This window comes from Talpa occidentalis, unplaced genomic scaffold (assembly GCF_014898055.3).
Source record: "Talpa occidentalis isolate TD23 unplaced genomic scaffold, MPIMG_talOcc4v2.1 talOcc4.8, whole genome shotgun sequence".
Classification (NCBI taxonomy): Eukaryota; Metazoa; Chordata; class Mammalia; order Eulipotyphla; family Talpidae; genus Talpa; species Talpa occidentalis.
The window spans coordinates 63,193,444-63,216,673 of NW_023605194.1; the positions used below are offsets into that span (position 1 = coordinate 63,193,444).

The 23,230-nt window shown below is 44.6% G+C and overlaps 1 protein-coding gene across 5 annotated transcripts; it reads left to right on the plus strand.

Moving 5' to 3' along the window:
• The first annotated feature begins 1,494 nt into the window (after window positions 1–1,494).
• HNRNPF (heterogeneous nuclear ribonucleoprotein F) lies at window positions 1,495–20,527 on the plus strand. Of its 5 annotated transcripts, none has more exons than XM_037495713.2 (5): window positions 1,495–1,562; window positions 1,872–1,939; window positions 2,406–2,518; window positions 14,349–14,409; window positions 18,480–20,527. In XM_037495713.2, exon 5 carries the CDS (start codon window positions 18,531–18,533, stop codon window positions 19,773–19,775), a length of 1,245 nt encoding a protein of 414 aa, XP_037351610.1. In that variant the 5' UTR covers window positions 1,495–1,562; window positions 1,872–1,939; window positions 2,406–2,518; window positions 14,349–14,409; window positions 18,480–18,530; the 3' UTR covers window positions 19,776–20,527. The 5 variants fall into 5 exon arrangements, with proteins under 5 accessions (XP_037351610.1, XP_037351608.1, XP_037351607.1 ...); XM_037495711.2 differs by having other exon boundaries at window positions 2,406–2,498; XM_037495710.2 differs by lacking the exon at window positions 2,406–2,518.
• Window positions 20,528–23,230: the final 2,703 nt, after the last annotated feature.

Sequence of the window (23,230 nt, forward strand, 5' to 3'; positions counted from 1 at the left end):
CAGGCACATTCACCAGAGACAGAGTTGGGAGCAGAACAGGAGGAGCTACTGAAATACACTGCTGAGGGAGCAGCCAGGGAGACAGAGAGGTCTGCTACGCCATGTAGGTCACCTCCCTGGCTGGGGCTGGAATTCAGGCCCTAGTGTGATAGCTGAGACTTAACCTCTAGGCCACCGAGTACCCCCGAAATCAATTATTAAGACATTATTAAGAACCATTATGAAGATCTCAAATCTGTTCCATTTTTCCAGAATAAAGCTTGGAGTTTTTTTTTTTTTCATAAAGTGATCAAAATGTAAACATTAAAAAGGCACATTGCCACTAACAAACCCCAGGTGATAAAAATATAAAACTTTAACAAATATATAGTCAACACTCAGAAGGAAGACTGGAGGCTACATAGCTTGGGCCCACACTTGTCCTATCATCTCTTTTGCCATATGAAGGTTCAGGAACCCCTGCCCAACTCTGGCTTCATTCATATGAGCTCTGAAGTGAAGGAGTGGAGGCAGGAGGGCCTACTCATCTCTCTTAGGGCCTAGTACTCAGCCGGCTTCTTCCCACCCATCCAACCATATGGTTTTGAAACAGAAGCTATGGTGGGAAGGAATTATTTTAACCATATTGCCTTGAGTGAGATAAGAGTGCTCAGATGCAGATCAAGAGAAACTAGAGTTTTACTATTTTTTTTTATTCCCCCTCTTAATGTTTTCCTCCTCAGGCCACCGAGGGTCACTCAAGAAATGCACCGGGTGTGTTCAAGGCAGAGGGCAAGCAGTTTTAATTGGGTTTTTGCTGGAAGTAAAAGGTTAGACAGGGCAAACAGGTTTAGACTGACTAACTGGGATAATTTCAGTGGGCTCCGGAGCACTGATCATGATATCTGGTCCTGGGGGAATTAAAACGGAGCCTCCAAAAAAAATAATGGTTTATAATTATTAACCCTGGAACAAGAAAATCTGCTTCAATGCCTCAGGAGTAGCCATTTCCAAGTATCTGCTAATGGTGCTCTGTGACTGAACCCCTGCCTTCACGAGCCACCGCCGGAGACCTTGAGCTTTCTCAGCCCACGTGATAATCGCAAACTCAAGAGTAACTTCAGTCAACCCGCTTATCCCTCCCTAAACATCAGAAGTGCCTTTATCGTCTCTGGTGTTTTCGGCTTCTTCGGCAGGAAATGGATATTATTTTCCTCTCACTCTGGTCTTCAGGCCAGGCGTCCAGTGCGCTCGCCGTGGGGCGCCTCCGTCAGGCGGCTCCCCGGGGCTCCCGCGCGCCCAGCACGGCCCCCGGCGCCCTTCCCTCCCCTCCCCCCCAGCGGCCAGCGAGCAAACAGCTCCGCTCCGCGCCCCCGCCCTGCGCCCCACCAGACCAGCTTCCGCCCCAGCCCGCCCCGCGGCCCGCCGGCCAATCCCCGGCTCCGCTCGGGGTGCGACACAATGGCGCCTCCGAGGCCCCGCCCCCGGACGGTCGCCGCGGAGGCCCCGCCCCGCCACGGTCTTTGCGTCCTTCCGGCTTCGTCGTGGAAGAAGAACTGCGCGGCGTCTTCCTAGAAAAGAAGGTGGGGTTCGGCACAGGGACAGGCCCGCGGTTACGCCGGCGGCGGGTAGTGGGGGGGAGGGAAACGGGCTCCCGGGGCTGCCGTTCCTGAGTGCTGGGGCGCTGGACCGAGCTGGGGTGGGCACGCCGTGAGCGAAAGGGCTTCCGGAAGCGCCGCGTGCGCTCGACGGGCGGGAGTCGTGGCCTTGGGCCCGCCGCGAGCCTGGCCCCGCCCAGGGCTCGCTGCCAGGGGTTCCCATGGTGATGGTAAACAAGCCTCAACTGCCTCCGCTACAACTGCCAAGTCCCCCCGCGTTCCACCCTCCTTTAGGTGCGCAGAGGGACAACCGAGGTGCCGGATGTGAAGAAGAGCGGGAGCGGGAGCACTCCGAGCCCGAGGTGAGGGGCGGGACGAGTGGGACGGGCGGCGGGGCTGAGGCCCGTATATCCGGGACTGGGCCCGTTGGGGGTGGGGACCGCGGGGCTGAGTTGAGTGGGGGCGGGGGGTGTCCAAGGAGTCGAGGTCTGCGGTCAAAAGCCGATTCGGGCCTGGGCCCATGGGGGGTGGGTGCCGCTGGGCTAGGATTTAGGGGCGGGGGAGGTAGGCCTGAGGTCGAGGGCGGGGGTTTGGACTGCGGGCCTGAGAATTGGGGTGGGGGGAGGCAGGGCCGGCGGCGAGTGAGGGAAGGAGTGCCTCAGGTCGACTCCCGGGGGCGCGGAGCCGGGTGGGGGTCCCGGCGACGGCCTGAGAGGGGGTTAATTTAAAAGTGAAAGCTCTACTTTCACGTGGCTGAACGCGGCCCGGAGTTGCACAAGACTGGTCGGGAGCTGACTCCTCCCCCCTCCCACGTTCCCGCTCTTCTAGCCTCCAGTTTCGGTCTCTGCGGCCTTTTCTTCCTCTCGGCCGCGGCGTGCGTGTGCCCTGAGCGCCGTCTGCGTTCGCCTCCGGCCCCTAGAGGTATTGTGCCTGCATTTTGGGTGAGCTCGTGGTCCTTAGCTGCCTTTGCCTGGTTCCTCGCTAATGCTGAGCGGACTTTCATCGGCTGTTTCTTTTTCCTTGTCCTTTCCTCTTTGTGTCTTTGAGTATATTTTTCGCTGATGGCTGACTGTCTCCAAGAAACTTCTGGAGGCGGCCGCGCTCGCGCAGCGCCCGCTGCCACCCGTGTTCGCGCGTGGCTCACGGAAGGCGGCGCGGGGCCGCCCGGGTGACGCGCGCGAGCCGCAGGGCCCCCACCGGCCCGCGCTGCCCCACCCCTCCCCCACCCGCCCTGCTCCGTTGTGGAAGCGGTTGGGAGGCCACAGGCCCGTCCCTGTTGGTCTGGGCCCTGGTGGGGCTCTCGGAGATCCGCGCCCGGCGATCCTCAGGCCCAGGGGAACCTGCCCCCCCCGCCCCCTCCCCTGGCGTCTTGTGGGACCCGGCCGGCCTCCCACGTGAGGTCCCTCGCGGCTTCCCCGCAGGCCCGCGGACCAACGAACGTGCCTTCGCCCGTAGTTTTCACAACTATTTGTGGGCCGCCGGGTGCACCTGCCCGCCCGCCCCTGTGGGTCGGGTGCGTGGCGGGAAAAGAACTCGCGGCGGTCGCGCGGGAAGGGGTAGTTACCGTGCGGCCGCCGCCGCTGCTTCCCGGAACCGGGCGGGTGCCAGGGCTGAGCCTGAGGTTAGGGGCGGGCCTCGGGTGTGCGGATCCCGGTAAAGCCTGCAGAGTTTTGAAAACTGCAAGTAAATTTTAGCGCCGGACATCGTGGAAACTACCGAGCTTAATATTCTCACTTATTTTCAGTCGTGTTTTTTTTTTTTTTAAAGGAAGGATACTTTTTTTTTTTTTTAAGATTTATTTATTTATTTGTTTGTTTGTTTATTTATACGAGCACTGGGTACAGTCAGAAGCGTGGGAGGGTGAGAGAATTCACCAGAGCCAGAGTGGGGAGCAGAGCAGGCAGAAGGACCGAAGTACACTGCTGAGGGGAGCAGCGGGCGGCAGGAGAGGTCTGCGCACCATGTGGGACCCTCCTCCAGTGGCCGGGGAGCAACTGGGGATTGAACCGGCGCTGCAGAGGCTGCAGGCAGCTTCGCAACCCAGCGCTCAACCGCTGCGCCACCGGGGAGGCCCTCAGTCGTGTTTTTGAAAGCTAACGATTTGCTTCTGAATTTCTAGTAAGACTGAAAATACCTTTGGTTCTCCGGTTAGAATTTCTCAGTGAAAAATGTTTTCAGTGCCAAGTCTAGACACACTTCTTGGATTTCTTTCTTTCTTTCTTTTTTTTTTTTTTTATGCATACAAGAACTGGGGTACAGGCCAGAGGCGTGGGGGGGGGTGAAAGGATTCGCCAGAGCCAGAGCGGGAACACAACAGGCAGACTGACTGAAATACACTGCTGAGGGGACGCGGGCCAGACGGGAGAGGTCTGTTGCACCATGTGGGTAGCTCCCTGGCAGAGGCTGCAGACAACTTCACAGTGCTGTGCTTAACCCCTTGTGCCACCAGGGAGGCCCTGATTTCAAGTCGATTTAGTCTGCTTTTAATGAATATTGGAAGGGATATTACTGATGTTAAATAGGTTTTCATTCTTTTCCTTGGGGATGTTTCTGTAAATTGATTAGATTATTTTCATGTGATGATCTCTTTATTCTTAGTCTTTTCTACTGAGTAACATCTGGGCTGGTATTCAGACTCAGAAAAACTACTTTGACCCTTAATGGGTTCAGTCTCAAGGCTAGATTAATTAACACGTTTTCTAATCACGAACTCATGACCACGTTAAATGGGGTATGCAGTTCATTTCAATTGTACCAGCTACATTGCAAGTGCGGTGTCCATCTTATACAGTGACAATCTATTTAAAAAAACTCTAAAGATTTTCCTTTTTTGAATAAATCAGGTGTGTGTCTAGAAGACAACACACACTTGGGGCTTTTCTTATTGCATTCCCGTGGTGGATTGAACTCTGTCCTGTAGATTTCCTATAAAATGGTAGTTAGCTTTAAGGGCTGTCCTGCTTCTGTTGAGACATTTTGGGGAAAAATACTTTATTTGCAGGTGTTGTCTACTCCTGCCTGAAGCATGTATCAATATTGGTTGGTGTTGGCCTTTTGTGATAGCAGCCATTGATGGTTCATTGTTTCATTAATGCTTCCAAATTAGTGATATTTTAGTTAAATATTCCTTCTCATTTTTAGCAAAGAATACTTTTGGAGAGAGTAAATTTTCTGCATTAATTCTTTGATTACTCTAAGATGTACTTTACAAGAGACAGGCTGTTATTTTGTTTTTTTTGTTTACCAATATTCAGTGTAATTATTTATTTGCCAAAAACAGCCAGCAATTTTTCTGGTATGGATACCATGGTATCTGGTACCTATGGATGGTCATGGATTTTTAATTTATATGATGTGTTTTAATCCACTGTAGCTTTTATTCTCTTTTATGGCTTAAATTACCCAATTTTTGGCCAAGAGGCAGCCATTTAAATTGGTTCCTGTCTTTTTTTTAATACAACCTGTGTGGTCTTTGATGGTTTTCTTGGTTTAAAGAATGATACTTCATTAAGTTCATCCACCACAGTTTATTAAGCTGGACCCCTAGTCATGGAGAATTAGGTTGCTTCTAGTCTCATTAGAAATGGTGCTGCAATGGGTAGTCTTTGCAGAACTTTTTTCTTTTTTCTTTTTTTTTGTGAGAGGGTTTGAGCCATTTTATATTTTCACAAACAGCATTTAAGGGAGCTTGCTTATTTTACAGCTTTGCAAGAAAGTATATTGTTAAGCTTGTATTTTAAATGTTAACTATTTTAAATGTTAACTTAAAATTTTATTTCAAGTGGATGATGTTAAACATCTTTTTGTGTTTGAGGGCTTCCCCTTTTTGTTAACTGTTCATACACATGCCTCTAGCCCATTTCTTTTGGATTGTTAGTTTTTTTCCCTCTATTTTTAGAGGTTCTTTATATGTTAAGTATATTAATAGAAGAAATTGTGCAAATATATTCATTTTTATCATTAGTATTTTTGCCTCGCTTAGTGTTTTTAGAGATTGGGGTTTTTGTTGTTCTGTTATTTATGTAATCACATTTTTCATTGTTTTCCCATATTCTGGATTTTGAGAAAAATTTTCCCTACTCCCATTTTATGGAGGAATTCACCTACTTTGCGTTCCTTCTGTTATTTAGGATCTTAGCATCTCAAAAAGAGCAATGAAAAATTCTTAGTTAACTCATACTTGGCCTTCATTAATATGTCATAGTGACAAATTGCAATGGTTGAGTTTGATTGAAATGAACTACATTTGTTCCAGGAATGCCAACTTGATCATGAGGTAATGCTTTTTGTATATTGCTGTATATTTGGTTGGCAACTCTTTGTTTAGGAGTTTTTCATCTAAGTTCATTAGATTAGTCTATTCTAGATGTGAAATTAGTCAAATTAGTCTGGATGCTTGATAAACTAATTCTAAAACTTGGAAATGTTAAGTCAGATCCATCTAGTGCTCAGTGGCTGCCACGTGTTTGTCCTTTGTACGGACCTTTTTTTTTTTCCCCCAGAAGTTGTTTTCTGTATTTCAAATTAGTTTTAACATGTGCTTGATTTGTGTCTTTTTAAAACAGCTGTTGGGAGCCACAGAACCAAATTTATCTTAAGCCAGGAAAATGTCCTATTGTGTTTTCTTGCCTCCATTTATGTCTTCTGGAATTTCTATCATTCACACGTTATCTCTCCTTTCTTATCTCTCCGGTCTTATGCCTTCCAAATTTTGTATCTTTTCCCCTTACTGTTCCTTTTTTTCGGTTTTGAGATACTTCTTTGGGGGCTCTTTAGGTAACTATCCTTTCATTACTCTTTATAAATTACTCAAGACTCTACTTTTAGTATCAGAATTTTTTTTTAATTGCAGTAACATTGGTTTATAACACAGTAAGTTGTTTATTCTGTGATTATCTGAAAGTTGTTTTTTGTTAAAACCTTTACCATTTAGTACTTCTTGTTCCCTGAACATTGCCTGCTGTCTGATGATAATTATTCTCACTGGGTGCTAGAGCCCCTCTCATGGACACCATCAAGTTCCTTTCCTATTTGTTACTGTTCTCTACTCCTGCGGGGGCAGTGTGCTGTGCTGTGCTCCTTTGAGCAAAGGAGCTACTTACTCTATGGTAATCTCCAGCTCTCCAGCCCCGGGAAAAAGTCCCATCCCCTCAAGGCCCCTCAGGGATACCTTCTTGAGAGGGGACTGTGGGCTTATACTGTACAGTATCCATAGAGACCTTGCCTAACCCACAGGTCTCCTGAAGCCTGCTCCAGGGTATTGACTGTCTACCCAGGGACCACAGGGAGCAGCTTATAGGAGGTGCTAAGGAGATTCTCAGTAGCAATTTTATCTTACTAGCAGGCCTCCCTCCCCCTTCTTATAATGGGGAATTTCTACCAATTAACCATGACAAAAACATGCCCTTCTGTCAAGAGCAGATTTTATCTTTAGTCTTATAGTAGTGTTTCTTTTTGTGGAAATCTCACCATATATATGTGTATATACATTTTACTATTGTAACTTCAGATCTTGATTCTTAAGTCACCTGCAAAATGCAATCAACAGAGCAAAGGTTGCTTGTTCTATGTTGAGTAAAAATTTGTTCTTTTTGTTAATTTCAGTACAAACATTGCACATTCAATACAAGTATATTGTTTACCTTATTACATTACACTATTTTTGCTTTTTTAATTAACCCTTTTTAGAAATGAAACACGGGAGGACACCAGTGTAGTATTGCCTCGAACTCAAACACATTAAGTATACTAAAGGGCCCAATAGTGAAAACAATGGGAAGTAACTTTCCTGTTGCTTATACATCATGACATAACTCCTTTGATGGATAAATGTAGTGTAGCAATAAACATTTAAAAAGTTAATGTATTTAATGATTTCTTTACATTTCCTTTATATACTAGCTATTCAGTAGCTTTGTGTGAACTTGGCATGTTGTACAAAGTAGGTCAGATTTCTCACAGTTCAGATGCATGGGCCCCCTGAAAATTGAGGTACAGCTGTGTGTGTAGGGGGGTGTGCCCTTTTTTTTTTTTTTTTTTTTTTGAAGAAATTGTCCAGATCTGCATTTATTTCTTGATACCAAAATGTTTAAAAGCCACTAAATTGAGATTTTAGAAAATTGTTGCTGGATTAGAAGAGATTTTTGGGTTTTGAAATAGACCAGGGAGACAGCCATAATACGTTTCTGGGCTCTGTTCACGTAGTGTCTTGCAATAGGGAATTGCTTCTTCCCCAGAGACATCTGTGCTCAAGAGGAAAACAGACAAGAGCAGCAGGAACAATACCTAAGCTCATCTGTGAATTTAATAAAAACAATATAAAGTTTAAAAGAACTTACCACAAAATAAAAAATATTTACACAAAACTGATAAAGGACTGCCTTTAAAAAAATACAAAGTTGGAACAGGCAGTCAGGGGACATAGTAATGTACAAAGGAAAAAACAGACTAGTATGGGCTTCTGTCTACTATTTTTAAATAAATTTACTGATTTACCGAGGACAGAGTTTTGCATTTGCACACTTCTCTCCTGCTTGTAGTCTGTTTAAATGTGACTTCCTCAGAACCCCAATGAAGTTAATACCCGTTTTCTAGTATTTATTCATTTCAAAATTTGTTATACATTTGATTTCCCAGTCCACTGTGTCTTGAACAGTGCCTGCATCTGTTCTTACCATTCATTTTTATAGAGAAGCTAGACTGTTGAAAAGAAAAAAGCAAAAAAAGCAAACACTTGTTTAAAAATGAACAATGTGTAAAATATATATAAATATTTAAAAATGCAACAGTTAAAAAAAGAAAAGCAAACTCAAATTACACCACATTCCATTTCAAAACAATTAGTGACTTCCTACTGACCTTAGAATAAAGTCCAAAATATAGCAGCAGGCCTTCAAATGTCTACCTCTGCTCTCTTTCCTTGATCTCAGTCCTGGCTGGTAGGTATTTTCAGGTGCTTTCTTTCTCAGCACATGTAACATGCTCTTTCTGTCTTCTGTACCTGTTGTTCCTTCACAGAGCAGAAACCTTATTCTGACTGATTAATTATTAACAGTTGCCTCCCAGTACCAAGCCAAGAAGGCATATAAAAAACTACTTAGCAGTAACAAATACATTCACGTAAATGAGAAAATGAAAGCCAGTTAATATGAATTACAGTATTTTGTGAAGAGGGGTTTAAGAAGCAAAATAAATGCCTATGAAGCAGTCATGTTATCCATTTCTGTAGAAAATTCATTCCAAAAACTAGTTTTGTGGCTTTACTTTTCTTCAGAATACTATTTTGCTTTTCTTAAGAGCTTTCAAGTGTCTTTCCATGGGATGGCTGGATTTTGAATCCTGTCACTGTTTTAGTGATTACCATCATTGGAATTTTTTCTCTCCCTTCATAGATAATTTTGGAGCAAATTCCAAGTTTCACACCACTATGCTTTTATTTTTAAACATGTCTCAAAATTATTTCCTTTATTAAACATAACTATAATTCTATAAATGTTGCTTTAATATCAAATTTCTAGTCATTGTTCAACTATACCTCCGAACTCATCAAATTTTACCAAATTTTACCAAATTTGAATCAAGATCCAAATAATGTTCCATGCATTATGACTGTCCATCACTAATGTATCTTAAATTTTGTTTCAGTAACTGCTCCTTATAGGAAATATTTTTGGGCTAGCCCATTTGCCCTTGTTGGTTACCCTTCACCATATTCTAGTCAAGTTTGGGCCTCTTAGATATAATTTGGTGTTTTTCTCTCTAGTAAGAAAGATAATTTTTTAAAAATAATTTCATCACTAGGTGAGTCAAATGTACAAAAAACTATAATATAACATGTACCCATTATTCACCTTCAGTAATTACTAAATCATGGCCCATGGTTCCTTTGAACGCCTACGTCCTCCACTCAAATTACTAGGAAGATTCTAAAAAAAATTTTTTTGGTGCAAAACTGGGGTATAGGCTAGAGGATGAAGGGGGTTGGTGAGAGGATTCACCAGAGACAGAATGGGGAGCAGAACACTACACTGCTAAGGGGAGCAGTGGGAGAGACTGGAGAGGTCTGCCCCATTTGCAGGCTGAGTTAACCCCTAGGTCACCACTAGGGAGGCCCTAAACTTTTTTTTTTTTTTAATTAAAAATATTTTTTTCTGGGGCCTCCCCGGTGGCGCAGCAGTTGAGCGCTGGGTTGTGAAGCTGCCTGCGGCCTCTGCGGCGCCGGTTCGATCCCCGGCTGCTCCCGGGCCACCAGAGGAGGGTCCCACATGGCGCGCAGACCTCTCCTGCCGCCCGCTGCTTCCCTCAGCAGTGTACTTCGGTCCTTCTGCCTGCTCTGCTCCCCACTCCGGCTCTGGTGAATCCTCTCACCCTCCCGTGCTTCTGACTGTACCCAGTGCATGTATAAACAAAACACACAAATAAATAAATAAATAAATAAAACATGCCTCTATTAAAAAAAAAAAAATATTTTTTTCTGTGATTAGTACAGACCAAAATGCATTTTCACTATATGAAAACCAAACCGTTTAGTGACAACAGTTTGGCCAGTATCAGAGACACAGTGTAGAGGGTTCTCTTCTGGTACAGGTAAACTCTCCAAGGGCTTCCATTAAATAACATCTTAAAAGATTACAGCAGCCTGGGTCCTCCCCGGTGGCTCAAGGGTTGAGAGCAACCTATGAAGTTATTCGCAGCCACTGCAGCACAAGGTCCAGCCCCAGCCAGGGAGCTCCCCACATGGCCCAGCAGATCTCTCCTGACTGCCCACACTGCTCCCCTCAGCAGTGTATCTCAGTCTGCCTGTTCTGTTCCTTGCTCTGTCTCTGGTGAATCCTCTCACCCTCCCCTCGCTCTTGTATGCATAAATAAATCGTAAAAAAAAATTCCAGCAGCCTAATTATAACTGAAATTTTGTATAATTCTTTCAGAGAAAATAATTCAGTGACTGCTGACATTACTTCATTTGCCTAATTGTTTCCCAGTTTGTTCATTTGAATTAGGTTGCAGACAAGTTAATGTGAGTTTATTACGGAATCAGTGAAGGCAGGAAGGTGGGAACGGCCTTCTGAATGCTATGAAGATAGGTCAGATTTCCGTGTCTTAGTGTGAGGATTTCATACATTTGGAATGCTGAATTGTTACAGGGCAACTTTGTTCAGGACATCCTTTCCCCCTAACAGGATTCTCAGGATATAAAATTAATTGCTTGGTAGGTATAAAGTTTAAGGACTTTAAAATTTTTATGCTATGCAAAATATTTAGGAGCCCATGGCCCAGTCTACAAACTGTCAGTAGGTACGATATATAGAAGGGTTCTGCCTTTGTCCGTTAGTTTCCCTTCCAACTGCCTTCGAGAGGGCTTTTTAAAAATTGTACGGTTTTTCCTGCAAGAGCAGTGCCCATCTGCTCCGCTTCTCCCCTGGTACTCTTTCCATCCTGGCACCTTTCCTGAGCGCTCGCTCCGAACGGTCTCTTCCTCCTGGCTTTCTTCCCCTCCCACTTCCTGCCTCGGCCGACTGCGCGGGCCGCACCTGCGAAACGCGTTTCCATTGGTGACATGTTGGCGGGCCGGCCGGTGGCACTTCCTCCTTTACACCCCGTGACCCGCGTCCGGCTGCCGCCCTCCCAGTCACGCGGCCTCAGCCTCCGGGACGCAGCCCGCGCGCGGCCTCCGAACTCCGCAACTCGCGGCCCCAGCGCCGGACCCCGGACCCGTAGGGTGAGCTGCCGCCAGCGGGCGACCCCCGCCCTCCCACTGCCCCTGCGGGGCGCGGACCTCCCCACTTCCTCCCCAAGCCCCGCTCCCTCCGCCCCGGGAGCCCCCCCCTTCAATAAGTGCCCCCCCCGCAGCTCCGCCCCCAGAGGCGGAAACCCGCCGCTACCCTTCCACCCCCCGCGGGGCCCGGGAACTTTCCTTGCTTGGCTCCCCTTACTTGGGAGCTCCGCCCGCCCCCCCCCGCCCCTCCCCGCGCCTCGGGGAGGCCGGACGGCGAACTCTGTCTCACTTCATTCCTGCCCGGTCCCCCCCACCCCCCTTCTGCCCGGGAAGTCTTGGCCGCTCCCTGCCCCCACCCCACCCCACCCACCCCCCCCCACCCCCGACCTAGGCGCTCCTCCCGCCTCCCGGCAGCCTTCGCACTGTGACCTCGCGCTGCTCCCCTCCCCCCGCGCGGGGCTCTTCTCCGCCTCCCTCCGTCCCGTCGCCGCCCCGGAAGCTCGCGCTGACCCCGCCCAGGCCTGGGGTTGGGGCGACTTGGGTCCGACCTTCGGCCTCTGCCGGGACTGCCCGAAGTTAGTTGGTCGCCTGGCGGAGCCCGAGCGGTCCCCTTCACCTAGTGCGGGTACCCCAGCCCCGGGTCTCGGCCTGTGGGAGCGCCGTTGTGCTTCCCGCCGAAATCGCTCGGACGCGCCTCTGGCGGCCCGGGAGCTTGGGGCCGTAGTTGTTTCAGTTTCAGGTTAATCACAAAAGGAGACGCACCTGGACTTTTCCCGGAACCCTCTGCCTTTCTAGGAGTCGGGTGGAATTGGGGTCTGTAAATCGCATTTGCTTGCTGAAAGTAGGGATTTAGCCTTACTCCCCTCAGCGGTAAGTCTAAGAACAAAAAAGTTAACTGTGGGGTAAGAGTAGACCAGGACAGTCTGATTTGTGTGCGCTCCCAGCTGCAGATTAAAGTTCACTTACAACTGAGGCGAACATGCGCCTCAGCTCTCCCTGGGCACATGTAACAGCAGCGTGAAGCCTGAGTCCCCCGAGGCCCGGTTCTGAACAGGAGTGGGAGGGACAGGTAAAGCGCCCTGTTTATTCCATTAGATAAGCCTAAATCTGTGTAGGCGCTTGTGGGCCCGCCCTATTTTATCTTGATTGGATCTACCTGATTTCCAAAGTAAATCTTGTCTGACCAGTATAGTGATGAAGAGTGTGTTCTGGAGCGCCTACCTTGTTAGAAATGTAGGATTCTATTTTATTAAGCCCTTTAACAAGATCCCTAGGTGATCTGTGTGCACACTCGCGTCACAGTCCAGTCACCTGGGGGAGTAGTGTGAAATCCGTGGCAGCACCCTGTACAGTTAAAATCAGTCTCCAGTCGCGGGACCCAGGTGCGGTGTTTATCACTCCCCTGGCGATTTCAAGGTGCTGCCTGGGTGAGTCCAGTGGTTGGAGCCTGTGCGCCATAGTTACCTTACAGGAATTGACTTAATTGGGTCTGGCTGTCTCTGCTGTTGGAGGGGGGATCCCAGCTTTGGGAGTCAGTAACTGAGATAAAGCAAAAGGGCTATGCTCATTAACATAATTTGGGTTTTTTTTCCCCTTTAGATTCCACTCTTTTTTCTGTGGGTGCAAGGGAGAATTTCAGGAAATTCTCTGAAAGCCTTACAGGGAATTTCAGACTCTTAAACTATAATACTTTTATAGTACTTTTGTACAGGTTTTTCTCCCCAAGTTGTGTCCCATGATCCCAATATACTGGCAATGAGGCAGATACCGTCTGTAGACAACAAACTTGGCTAAATTAACTTTACCAATTCTTCCTTTCCAAAACTGATAATGTTTGTTTGTTAGTTTTCAGATGTATTCTCTGGACTTCAGCACATATTTTAGTCTTTTGTTGTTTTTAATAGAAGATTGATTTATTTATGCATACAAGAACTGGGCTACAGGCCAGAGGTGTTGGGGTACGTGAGAGGATTCACCAGAGACTGGGGAATAGAACAGACAGACTGACTGAAATACATTGCTGAGGGGATCAGCGGGCAAGACAGGAGAGGTCTGCTGCGCTGCTCCATATGGATCCACCTTCCTGGCTGGGGATTGAACTTGTGCTGCAGTGGCTGCTGATAGCTTGATAGTGATGTCTTCAGTCCCTGCACCACCGGGGAGGCCCCCATCTTAGTCTTTTGGGGAATAGTTTTAATCACCTAGCTGTGAGGAATGGTCCTGGTGATGTTTTTGTGTTTTGGTTGGGTGTTTTTTGTTTTTTTAATTTTTTTTTTCTTTAAGATTTAGTTTTTGTTGATAGAATAGCTGGGGTATGGGCCAGAGGCGCCGGAGGGTGAGAGCATTCCCCAGAGGCAGCGTGGGGAGCAGAACAGGCAGATGGACTGAAAGCACTGCTGAGGGGAGCAATGGGCATGACAGAGGTCTGCTGCGCCATGTGGGAATCTCCCTGGCCAGCAGGGAATCAAACCTGCGCTGCAAAGGGACAGCTTTGTGGCGCCACTGGGGAGGTCCACATAGTGATGTTTTCATATTAACGTTTTCTCTGCTTATTTTCTGTCATGTAGTTAAAAGGTCAATGTCATGTCAAATAGTTGTCAAAAAATGAAATGAAGCTACCAGTAAAACTGAGGAAGCTAGTTTGCCTGCATCCCCCTCTCCTGAAATTTTTGTAATCCTATTGAACAATTTTTAGTGAAATTTCTACCTAGCACTTGAGCCCTCCTTTCCTTGCCCTCAATTGAGATTAAAATTCCATACTTCAGAGTTTCACTATGGAAGCTGATGGATTTAGTTAAATCTCTAGTACAGGTAAATGGAATTACTACTACCCTTTGAAAAGACAAACCTTTTAAATTTGGAGAGAGCAGAATGGGTGTGTACTTTTATTAGGGCTGCCCCATGGCTATAAAAATCCTCTTCCTACCCAAGCCCTGCTTTCCCACCCCTCTCCCCCACCCCAAGGAAGCTCAGAATCTGGCCAGGGGAAATCCCTGCCTGCAGTACTCTTGAGTGCTGGGGCACTGAGGCAAGACTGCTGTATCGCTCTTTTTTAGGACAATTCCCGTTGCCTGCCAGAAGTGTCTTCGTGTTGGGCATCCTCGCTTGTGCTTTAAGGTGAGCTATTTTAAGAAAAATTTATCAGTTTATATTTGATTTATTCAAGTTCAAATTTTTCTTAGAAGTGTGATAATAGAATTTTCTGTCTCCTAAATCTAAAGTTTAGCAGTACTCCACAGAGCTCTTTTCTTTTGTGTTTTAACATCCTGAGAACCATTAAGTTTCTGCAAAGTATCCAAATGTATAGGATTCTGAGGGGAAAATGGGATGTTGCATTGTTGTCAAAAAATTTGAGTTCCATTGGAAGTTGAGAAGAACAAGAAATTAAAAGTCTTAGAAGTTGAGAAATGGAAGGGAAAACTTATTCTGGAATAAAAATAGGCAGTAAATGTTCTGAAGGAAACGTGGAGGAAAATGCTCTTTCCCATGAAATACTTGTTTTTTTATCCTTCCTGATATCTTTCAGCCTATCTAGGCTACCATATTCTAGAGGGAGGTGTTGACCTTACAAGGTCCTCAGTTAATCTCTCTCGCTAATCTGGGCCCTGTACTGAGGGTGGGGCCATAGTAACCAGAACAGATGCAGGCTGTTTCTAGTGGTAGGCTCTGTAGGCTCTTACTGCCATTTTGAAGAGTTATAAACAAATCAGGGTAAGGATGCTATGGGAGCATAGAACCATAGGATTAATTTGTAGAAAGAGAAACACTTTTAAATGTAGTATTTGAGCTCAGACTCTAAGGATTATTGGGATTAAGTTTAGGGAGCAGAGAAGTATAGGGATAAAGGAGATTTCAAAATGAAAAAGAGTTGATATGAGCTAGTATGTTGCAGGCCAAAGTTTTAAGACCTGAGCATCCCCTTAACACTGGTTTGTGTTCCATTGCTAGTGGAATTCTTGAAGGCCTTAGGAGGGTGAGGGTGAGTGGCATAGTCACTAAAAGAACACTGGATCTGCAGAGTGGTATATAATCAGGTCTAGCCATTGTGCTTAGAGGAGTTTAAAAATCAGGAGTATATGTTGTTGGGAGTGGAATTTGAAAGTAGTAAGGGGAAATAGGGATGTGAAGGAATTGGAGGAAAAAAACCCATGATTTTTTTGCATAAAATAACTGATGTAGACCAGAGGTGCTTGGGGAGGGGTGAGAGGATTCACGGGGGGGGGGGGGGGGTTGGGGCAGTACAGGCAAATTTACTGAAATACACTACATGCTGTTAAGCGGAGCAACAGGAGAGAAAGGAGAGGTCTGTTGTGACCTATGTGGGTTAGCTTCCTGGCCTGGAGATTGAACTCAGGCATTAGTGGTGACAGCGCTGAGACTTAACCCCTAGGCCACCAGGGAGGCCTCCAAAAACCACAATTTGATGATGCAAATCACAAAGGAAGTAATTTATTGAGATAATGCTTTGCAATATAGTACACTGGCAACTGAATAGGGTTTAGGGTGGAGATAGGATCATCCAGAGATTTGATGGTTTCATTGGATTTGAGGTCTTAGGAGAAGTTGTTTAGGATTACTTCTGTTTCCTTCTAGAGCTCTGGATTTCAGGTAAGGCCATTTATACTGCTGAAGTGCTTATAGAAGAGTTTTAGAGGGGAAATGCTGTCAGTTGTGATGCATAGAAGGAGCTGTGGAGTAGAGTTTTGTAAGGGCTCAGGGAAAAAGCATTTTGTGAGCCAAACAGGAAAAGGCTGAGTGTCTTGAGGAATTAACTAGGAAAAGCAGGATAAATTTGCATCACAGAAGGCAAAGGAGAAAGGATTTCCAGAGGGTATAAATTCTGCTGTGGAAACAAGATGAAGGTAGGAAAGGACTCATTCTCTTTGCCACGGAGGGCCTTCTCAGAGTGGATCCAATGCCTTTTTAATGGTAGGGAGTCCAGGTGATAGAGAGCTTGTGATGAGATTTAACTGAAAGTGAAAACTACCAGCAAGTTAGGTACAAGCAGAATTGGCCTCAGCTAAGGTACATATTTATGGAAATGGTTAAAAGTACATAATTAGTTGCTAAAGAAAAAGTTTTCAGTGGAAATTGGGGCCAGAGCTGTATGTATATGATGATACAAGCTATCAGGAAAAGCTGTTCTTACTTATAAATTCTTAGGACCTTGGCAGTTTGCTTCATTGGTCCCCATTCCTCTTTGAAGTAGATGATCAACTGGAAGGTAAGGCTAGATTAGAATATGTAAGGTTTCCACGGATATCTAAAAGACTTTGGAAGGAGTCGTGGAATTGTAGGCACTATGGAGGGCTTGCTTTAAAAGGTTGGTGACTATAGTAGTTTTCCAACTGAAGGCAGTTAACACACATAACCCCTCATACATTTGGGCATGTCTGAAGACAGTTTATCACATCTGGGGTGGAGATGCTACTGGAATTTAGTAGATAGAGGCCAGAGATACTCCCCAAATCCTACAGTGCACGTGCTTGCACCCTGTAACAATAACCTGTGGTGCAAAATAAACCCTTTTTACCTAGCTGTGTGCTACTTAACCACTCAGCACAGCTACAGAACTAGTCAGATACTTACAATTTTCCAAAGCTGTTTTTCTGGGCATACAATAAATCAAGGCTCCAATGCATGCAAATTCCATTTATTGTGGAGATAAACTGAAATTAGCATTACAAAATTATCTTTTCACACATTGGCAGTAGTATTGATTAGGCACTAAATATAATGACTACCTTAAATATTTAAATTATTTTAGGTCAGTTGTTGAAATTTTGACTGCAAATGGTAACTCACTGAGAATTTCACATTACCAATTTGTTTTTCCTGCTTTCTGTTAAATTGTGGGATTTTTGGTTTTGGAATAAATATTTTAGAAGCTCTTTATATCTGCCTATAGTTAGATCCTCTAATAGTGTAAATATACCCCCTTTCCATCTGGGATATCTTTGTAATTCATCTGATTGTATTCAAGCTTGTATTTTCTTTTTCTGTATAACCAGTGTCTCCTCATATTTCTTTTCTCACATCTCTTACAACTGATTTTAATGGCTACTACATCTATTGCACTTGATAGGAAGTGGTGACTTCTATGGAACATTTACTTTGCATATACTCATGCTCATTTTGAGTGCTTTCTCTTACATAGATCACTGAAAAAAAAAAAAAATCTGGCCCTGTACTGCATTGTTTTTATTATCTCGAATGCATGTATTGGTATCTGACTCAATTCTACTCTTTCTGAAGACTTCACATGGATTTGACCTTTACTTATCTCTTTTCAGTTTGGATTCTTCGGGGTGCAAGGTACCAACATTTCCATGACACCTTTCAAGAAGAGTGCCTCTCACCCTTCTTGTAGTTGGAGGTGTTCTTTCCCTTCCAGTCCCTCAACAAAACAGTGATGAATATGTTTTATATTGTTCCTTTCCTTTATATGTGAACAGAAGCATCTAGTTTGAGTTCTGTGTCTGTAGTGTTTATAACTAATTCTTCTGATGGATTTGTCTATTTGTCTAGGTATGTCACCAGTTTAGCCTTATACTTGACTGATGGTATTTGAATTGACAGCTTAGGAATAAAATGACTAGATTTCACTTATTTTCACTTCTATAGTATCTTGCCACAACCATGCAAATTGGCTTTTGTTTAAGAATCATCTGAAGGGAATACTTGTTTAAAAAAAAGAGAAAAACATCAAAATTCATCATGATACATTATCTGGGCTAAATAAAATTTAAGATAGTGTGCCCTTGCTCTAAGTTGCTATCTTTACATTCAAGGCACCAAGTTACCGTATCCTCCTGCCTTTTACTTAGCCATGCAATAATACAATTTATATTTTTCACCAATTCTAAAACAGTGTCTTTCTATTTCTGAATGCTGTCTCAGTTCATTCTCTTGTCTTATTCTCTAGAACTTATAATTAGCCAAAAGAATTTATAGATTTTGCTTATTTACTGAAATTTCCAGATCATCATTTTGTTCAAATTTTACCATTCTAGTTCACTTTTTTAAAACTCATGCTTGGTTCTTTTTAGACTGCAAATAATGTCAGTTTTCATATTTCACTCATCCTTCCTCATCTGCAAAATGAGGAAAACTATATTTATTGCATATTCTTTTAATTCATATTAAATGGAAACTTTTATGTAAAGTAGTTTTTGCTTTTTTTTCAGCCACAAAAATCTGCACCCAAGCTTGTTTGACATCTGCCCTGTCAAGTGTCCATGATGCTGGGCCCCGAGGGAGGTGAAGGCTTTGTGGTCAAGCTCCGTGGCCTGCCCTGGTCCTGCTCTGTTGAGGATGTGCAGAATTTCCTCTCCGACTGCACGATTCATGATGGGGCCGCAGGCGTTCATTTTATCTACACTAGAGAAGGCAGGCAGAGTGGTGAGGCTTTTGTTGAACTCGAATCAGAAGATGATGTAAAATTGGCCCTGAAAAAAGACAGGGAAAGCATGGGGCACCGGTACATTGAGGTGTTCAAGTCCCACAGAACCGAGATGGATTGGGTGCTGAAGCACAGTGGTCCAAACAGTGCCGACACTGCCAATGATGGCTTTGTGCGGCTTCGAGGACTCCCGTTTGGATGCACCAAGGAAGAAATTGTCCAGTTCTTTTCAGGGTTGGAAATTGTGCCAAACGGGATCACATTGCCTGTGGACCCCGAGGGCAAGATTACAGGGGAAGCCTTTGTGCAGTTTGCTTCACAGGAGTTAGCTGAGAAGGCTCTGGGAAAGCACAAGGAGAGAATAGGGCACAGGTATATTGAAGTGTTCAAGAGCAGTCAGGAAGAAGTTAGATCATACTCAGATCCCCCTCTGAAGTTCATGTCTGTGCAGCGGCCAGGGCCCTATGACCGGCCTGGTACAGCCAGGAGATACATTGGTATTGTCAAACAAGCAGGCCTGGATAGGATGAGATCGGGTGCCTACAGTGCAGGCTACGGGGGCTATGAGGAGTACAGCGGCCTCAGCGATGGCTACGGCTTCACCACCGATCTGTTTGGGAGAGACCTCAGTTACTGTCTCTCCGGGATGTATGATCACAGATATGGAGATGGCGAGTTTACTGTCCAGAGCACCACTGGGCACTGTGTCCACATGAGAGGGCTGCCATACAAAGCCACTGAGAACGACATTTACAACTTCTTCTCTCCACTCAACCCCGTTAGAGTTCATATTGAGATTGGCCCTGATGGAAGAGTGACGGGTGAAGCTGATGTTGAGTTTGCCACTCACGAAGAAGCCGTGGCAGCTATGTCCAAAGACAGGGCCAACATGCAACACAGATACATAGAACTCTTCTTGAATTCCACAACAGGGGCCAGCAATGGGGCATATAGCAGCCAGATGATGCAAGGCATGGGGGTGTCGACCCAGTCTACTTACAGTGGCCTTGAGAGCCAATCTGTGAGTGGCTGTTACGGGGCTGGCTACAGTGGCCAGAACAGCATGGGTGGATATGACTAGTTTTGTAGGAGCTTTTGAGTTCTTTCAAATTTTCACAGGCAGCAACAAGGCAATGAAAAGCAGTTATTACTCTAGCGGAACCGTTGGGACCCATTTTGCACCATGAGTTTGTGAAATCTGGATTAAAAAATTACCTCTTCAGTGTTTTCTCATGCAAACTTTCTTCTAGCATGTGATATTGAGTAAACAAACTATTTTCAGCTTTTCTCAACATGTTGGTAGCTTCAGAGTCCTGTAATCTTGAGTTAAAGTAGCTTTGAATATGTTAAATGTGGATCTTTTACACCACATCACCAAGAACACATTGGGGGGAGCTTTTTTGGTTGTTTTTTTTTTGGAGAACTCAAGGTGCTAGATCCCTAATTCAAAAAGGAACATTTCTCGTGTTTGTTCATTCTAGTTTATTTTCATTTAAAATCTTTTAGGTTAAGTTTAAGCTTTTTAAAAGTTAGTTTTGAAATTGAGACACAATACTAATACTGTAGGAATTGGTGAGGCCTTGACTTAAACTTTCTTTGTACTGTGATTCCTTTTTCGGTGTGATGCTAAGAAAGTGTTGGTTTTTTGTTAACTAAATTTTTTTCTTAAAATAAAGATTTTTTCACAATAACTGGCACAGACTATCTACTCACCAAAAAGCAAGAAATGAGTGACTGAAGAAAATTCATTTTAACACTTATGTGTGGATTTCAAAATAGCTTTGCACATGAAATTTGATTTCCCTTACATTCTTACAATGAGGCTAAATTAAAAATCAGATGAAAGAAAGAGGTTCCGTGTACAAATGGTGGAAGTGGTGACCAGCAACATTCTAGAAAGTATGAAAGTAGAAGCACACAATCCCAGCCTCCTGTGACTCATGCTCTGTTCATAAGCCATTTGTGATGTCCTGCTCTTCCTTTATGCTAGAGTTGATTATTTCTATAAAGTACACTCCTGAGTTAGGAATTACAGGTGGTTATTCTCTGCTTGAGACCTATTTGCAAATTGTTAATAGTAAACTGTCATCCATTTAACAGTAGAAAGCAAATGTCATCCATTTAACAGTAGAAAGCAATGTCCAAATTCCAGATGGCTCTTCACAACAGCATTTACCATCACTTTGACCTTATGACATACACTAAATAAAAAAACCATCAAGATTTTAAAATGTGAATGGAGTTTATTTTTTTAAAGGAGACTGCTAGTTACTGGTAATTTCCCCATCTTCCCACTTGTCTTCGATGACCAATAAAATAGCCCACATACCATAATTTCACCAGTTTAAGGATTCTCATCTGGTATTTCAGGGGACTGGCCTCATAAAAGGCTCTATTGGTAAGTATATGTAGGTAGATTCTCACTGACTTCATTGAACATCATAGGCCTTAACTGTCTTCCCATCTTCTGCACCGATGTACAGCCTCAAGTGGCCTGAGTTAGGCAGCCAGATCACCCCAAAAATGACTGGTCCTTGCCAACCCCACAGGCCCAGTGTATTCCAAATTTTAGGCAACAGTCCATGGGGGCAGTAGAAACTTGCAGGTTGTGAGGAGGACCCAGAGAAACTGCTTGGGGCTTCTTGCAGTTATATTATGGGTGATGGGAAAATGAGGCCAAGATAATAGTCGGCAGTGACATTTCAGTACATGCACCTCCATGTAAGTTTGCTTTGTGGTCCCGATCTATGAGCCCAGGAACCATGGGAATCTTGGGGCAATGTGAATAAATGCAGTGTCCCTGAAGTGTATTTATCTGGTCCCCTCAACTAGGAAAAAGAATAGAGGCCTCATCTGAGGTGGTTTGCAAAATGGAAACTGCCCCTCAAACGTCTGTTCCAACTTGTTTCCAGAATGGGTTGCCAAACTACTAGTAAGAATAATCCAACTTGTCACTTAGGTTAATGTACCAATGGTTTCTATAGAGGAATCAATTTCAAGACCAGGTTCTTCTGAGGGAGAAAAATAACCCCCAAATGAATTCAATTCGCTACACCTGTAGTACAAAATTCTACTTAGAAAAAGATTTAGTGAACATTTCAAACTTATTCTGCAAAACCTCAAATGTTTACTTTGACCCCTCAAAAGTGTGCTGACTTCCAGGAAACTAGTACCAGGAGCTGACTGATATAGAGTGCAAAATCCCCACTGGAAGAAGACATTTTATGAAAATAAACCTCACATACACATAGATGTGGGGGTGAGGGATCATGAGAATGCTGGGCGGGAGGGTTGAGTGAAATGGCAGGGGCCATGTCTCAGTGATTCAGGATTTAGAAGCAAAATGTCTCAGGCCATCCTGATTTGAAGTTGACTGTTGAAGCTTGAGACAGCAGCCAATGGGAGATAAAGATGTTGAGTGTTGAGACATCAAGACTGGAGAGCTGGGTGTGTGGAAAGATTAAGTATATGAAGCCCAAGGACCAACTGAGAAACCTTCCCGGGAAGGGCCAATGACACACCTTTGCTGCGTTGATAGGGAATGTGCAAGTGAGTGTTCTTACAGCCAGGCTTGGCAGTAGGAGAAAACAGGGATAAAGTGACTCCAGAAGAGCAGTGACAAGGTGGTAGTAGTCAGGTGTGAGGGCAGCAAAACCTGAAGAACTGAAAGGTTGGTGAGTTTTCTGCTCCCTGCTTTAACTACCTATATAAGCGGAAAACTGGAAATTAGGATCCTGGTTCTGTATTTCCAAAACGGCCAGGTCTCAGACCCAGAGATAATTGAAATGGAGAAAGGGACTAGTAGTTTTGCAGCTGTTGTGTTAATAAACACTAAATCTTCCCCTCTGATAGCGGATAGAAAAGGACCCATGTCTCCTGAGGACTTGGATATGGGGGATGATTTGACATTGATACCAGAGGATCTAAGAAAGCTATTGTGGTTTCTGTTTGACAGGAAAGCCAGGTGACAAATGGACTCCATGGCTAAGTTCAGTTTCTTGTGGGTCAAACAGGTGTGCAGACCCTTCAAGATAGTTCTCTGATTAGCAGGAAGGAATACAATAGAAAGCCCAACACTGGGCCCCAAGCTTATGAAAGTAAGATCCATAATGTTAGGAAAGAAAGGCCAAGAGGAACTTCAAATGGCACATACTCCCCATGCACCAAGATGGCATGTGAAGAAAGACTGCAATGTGTGTACATCTGAGGTTAGGGTCATTGATGGAGACAAAAAGCAAGCATATGCCCTTTTAAACTGCCTTATCTGGTGCCAGCAAACAGCTGATAGATTCTGGTCATGATGGGTGGCCAGAAACTTAACCGTTACAGCTTAGTGCTTAATGTATGATGTAGTATATAGAATAGAATATCATACCTCAGGCACTTTGGAAGCTCCTGACCAGAAAAATACCTTTACAATCAGCATCAAGTGGGAAATTAAACATTTTATCTTCTCAGTGTGGATATCAGAAAGCCCTGTCTTTCCAGGGCTATAGTATCTCAAACTCCCCTGCTCTCTGCTACAGTCTAATCTGA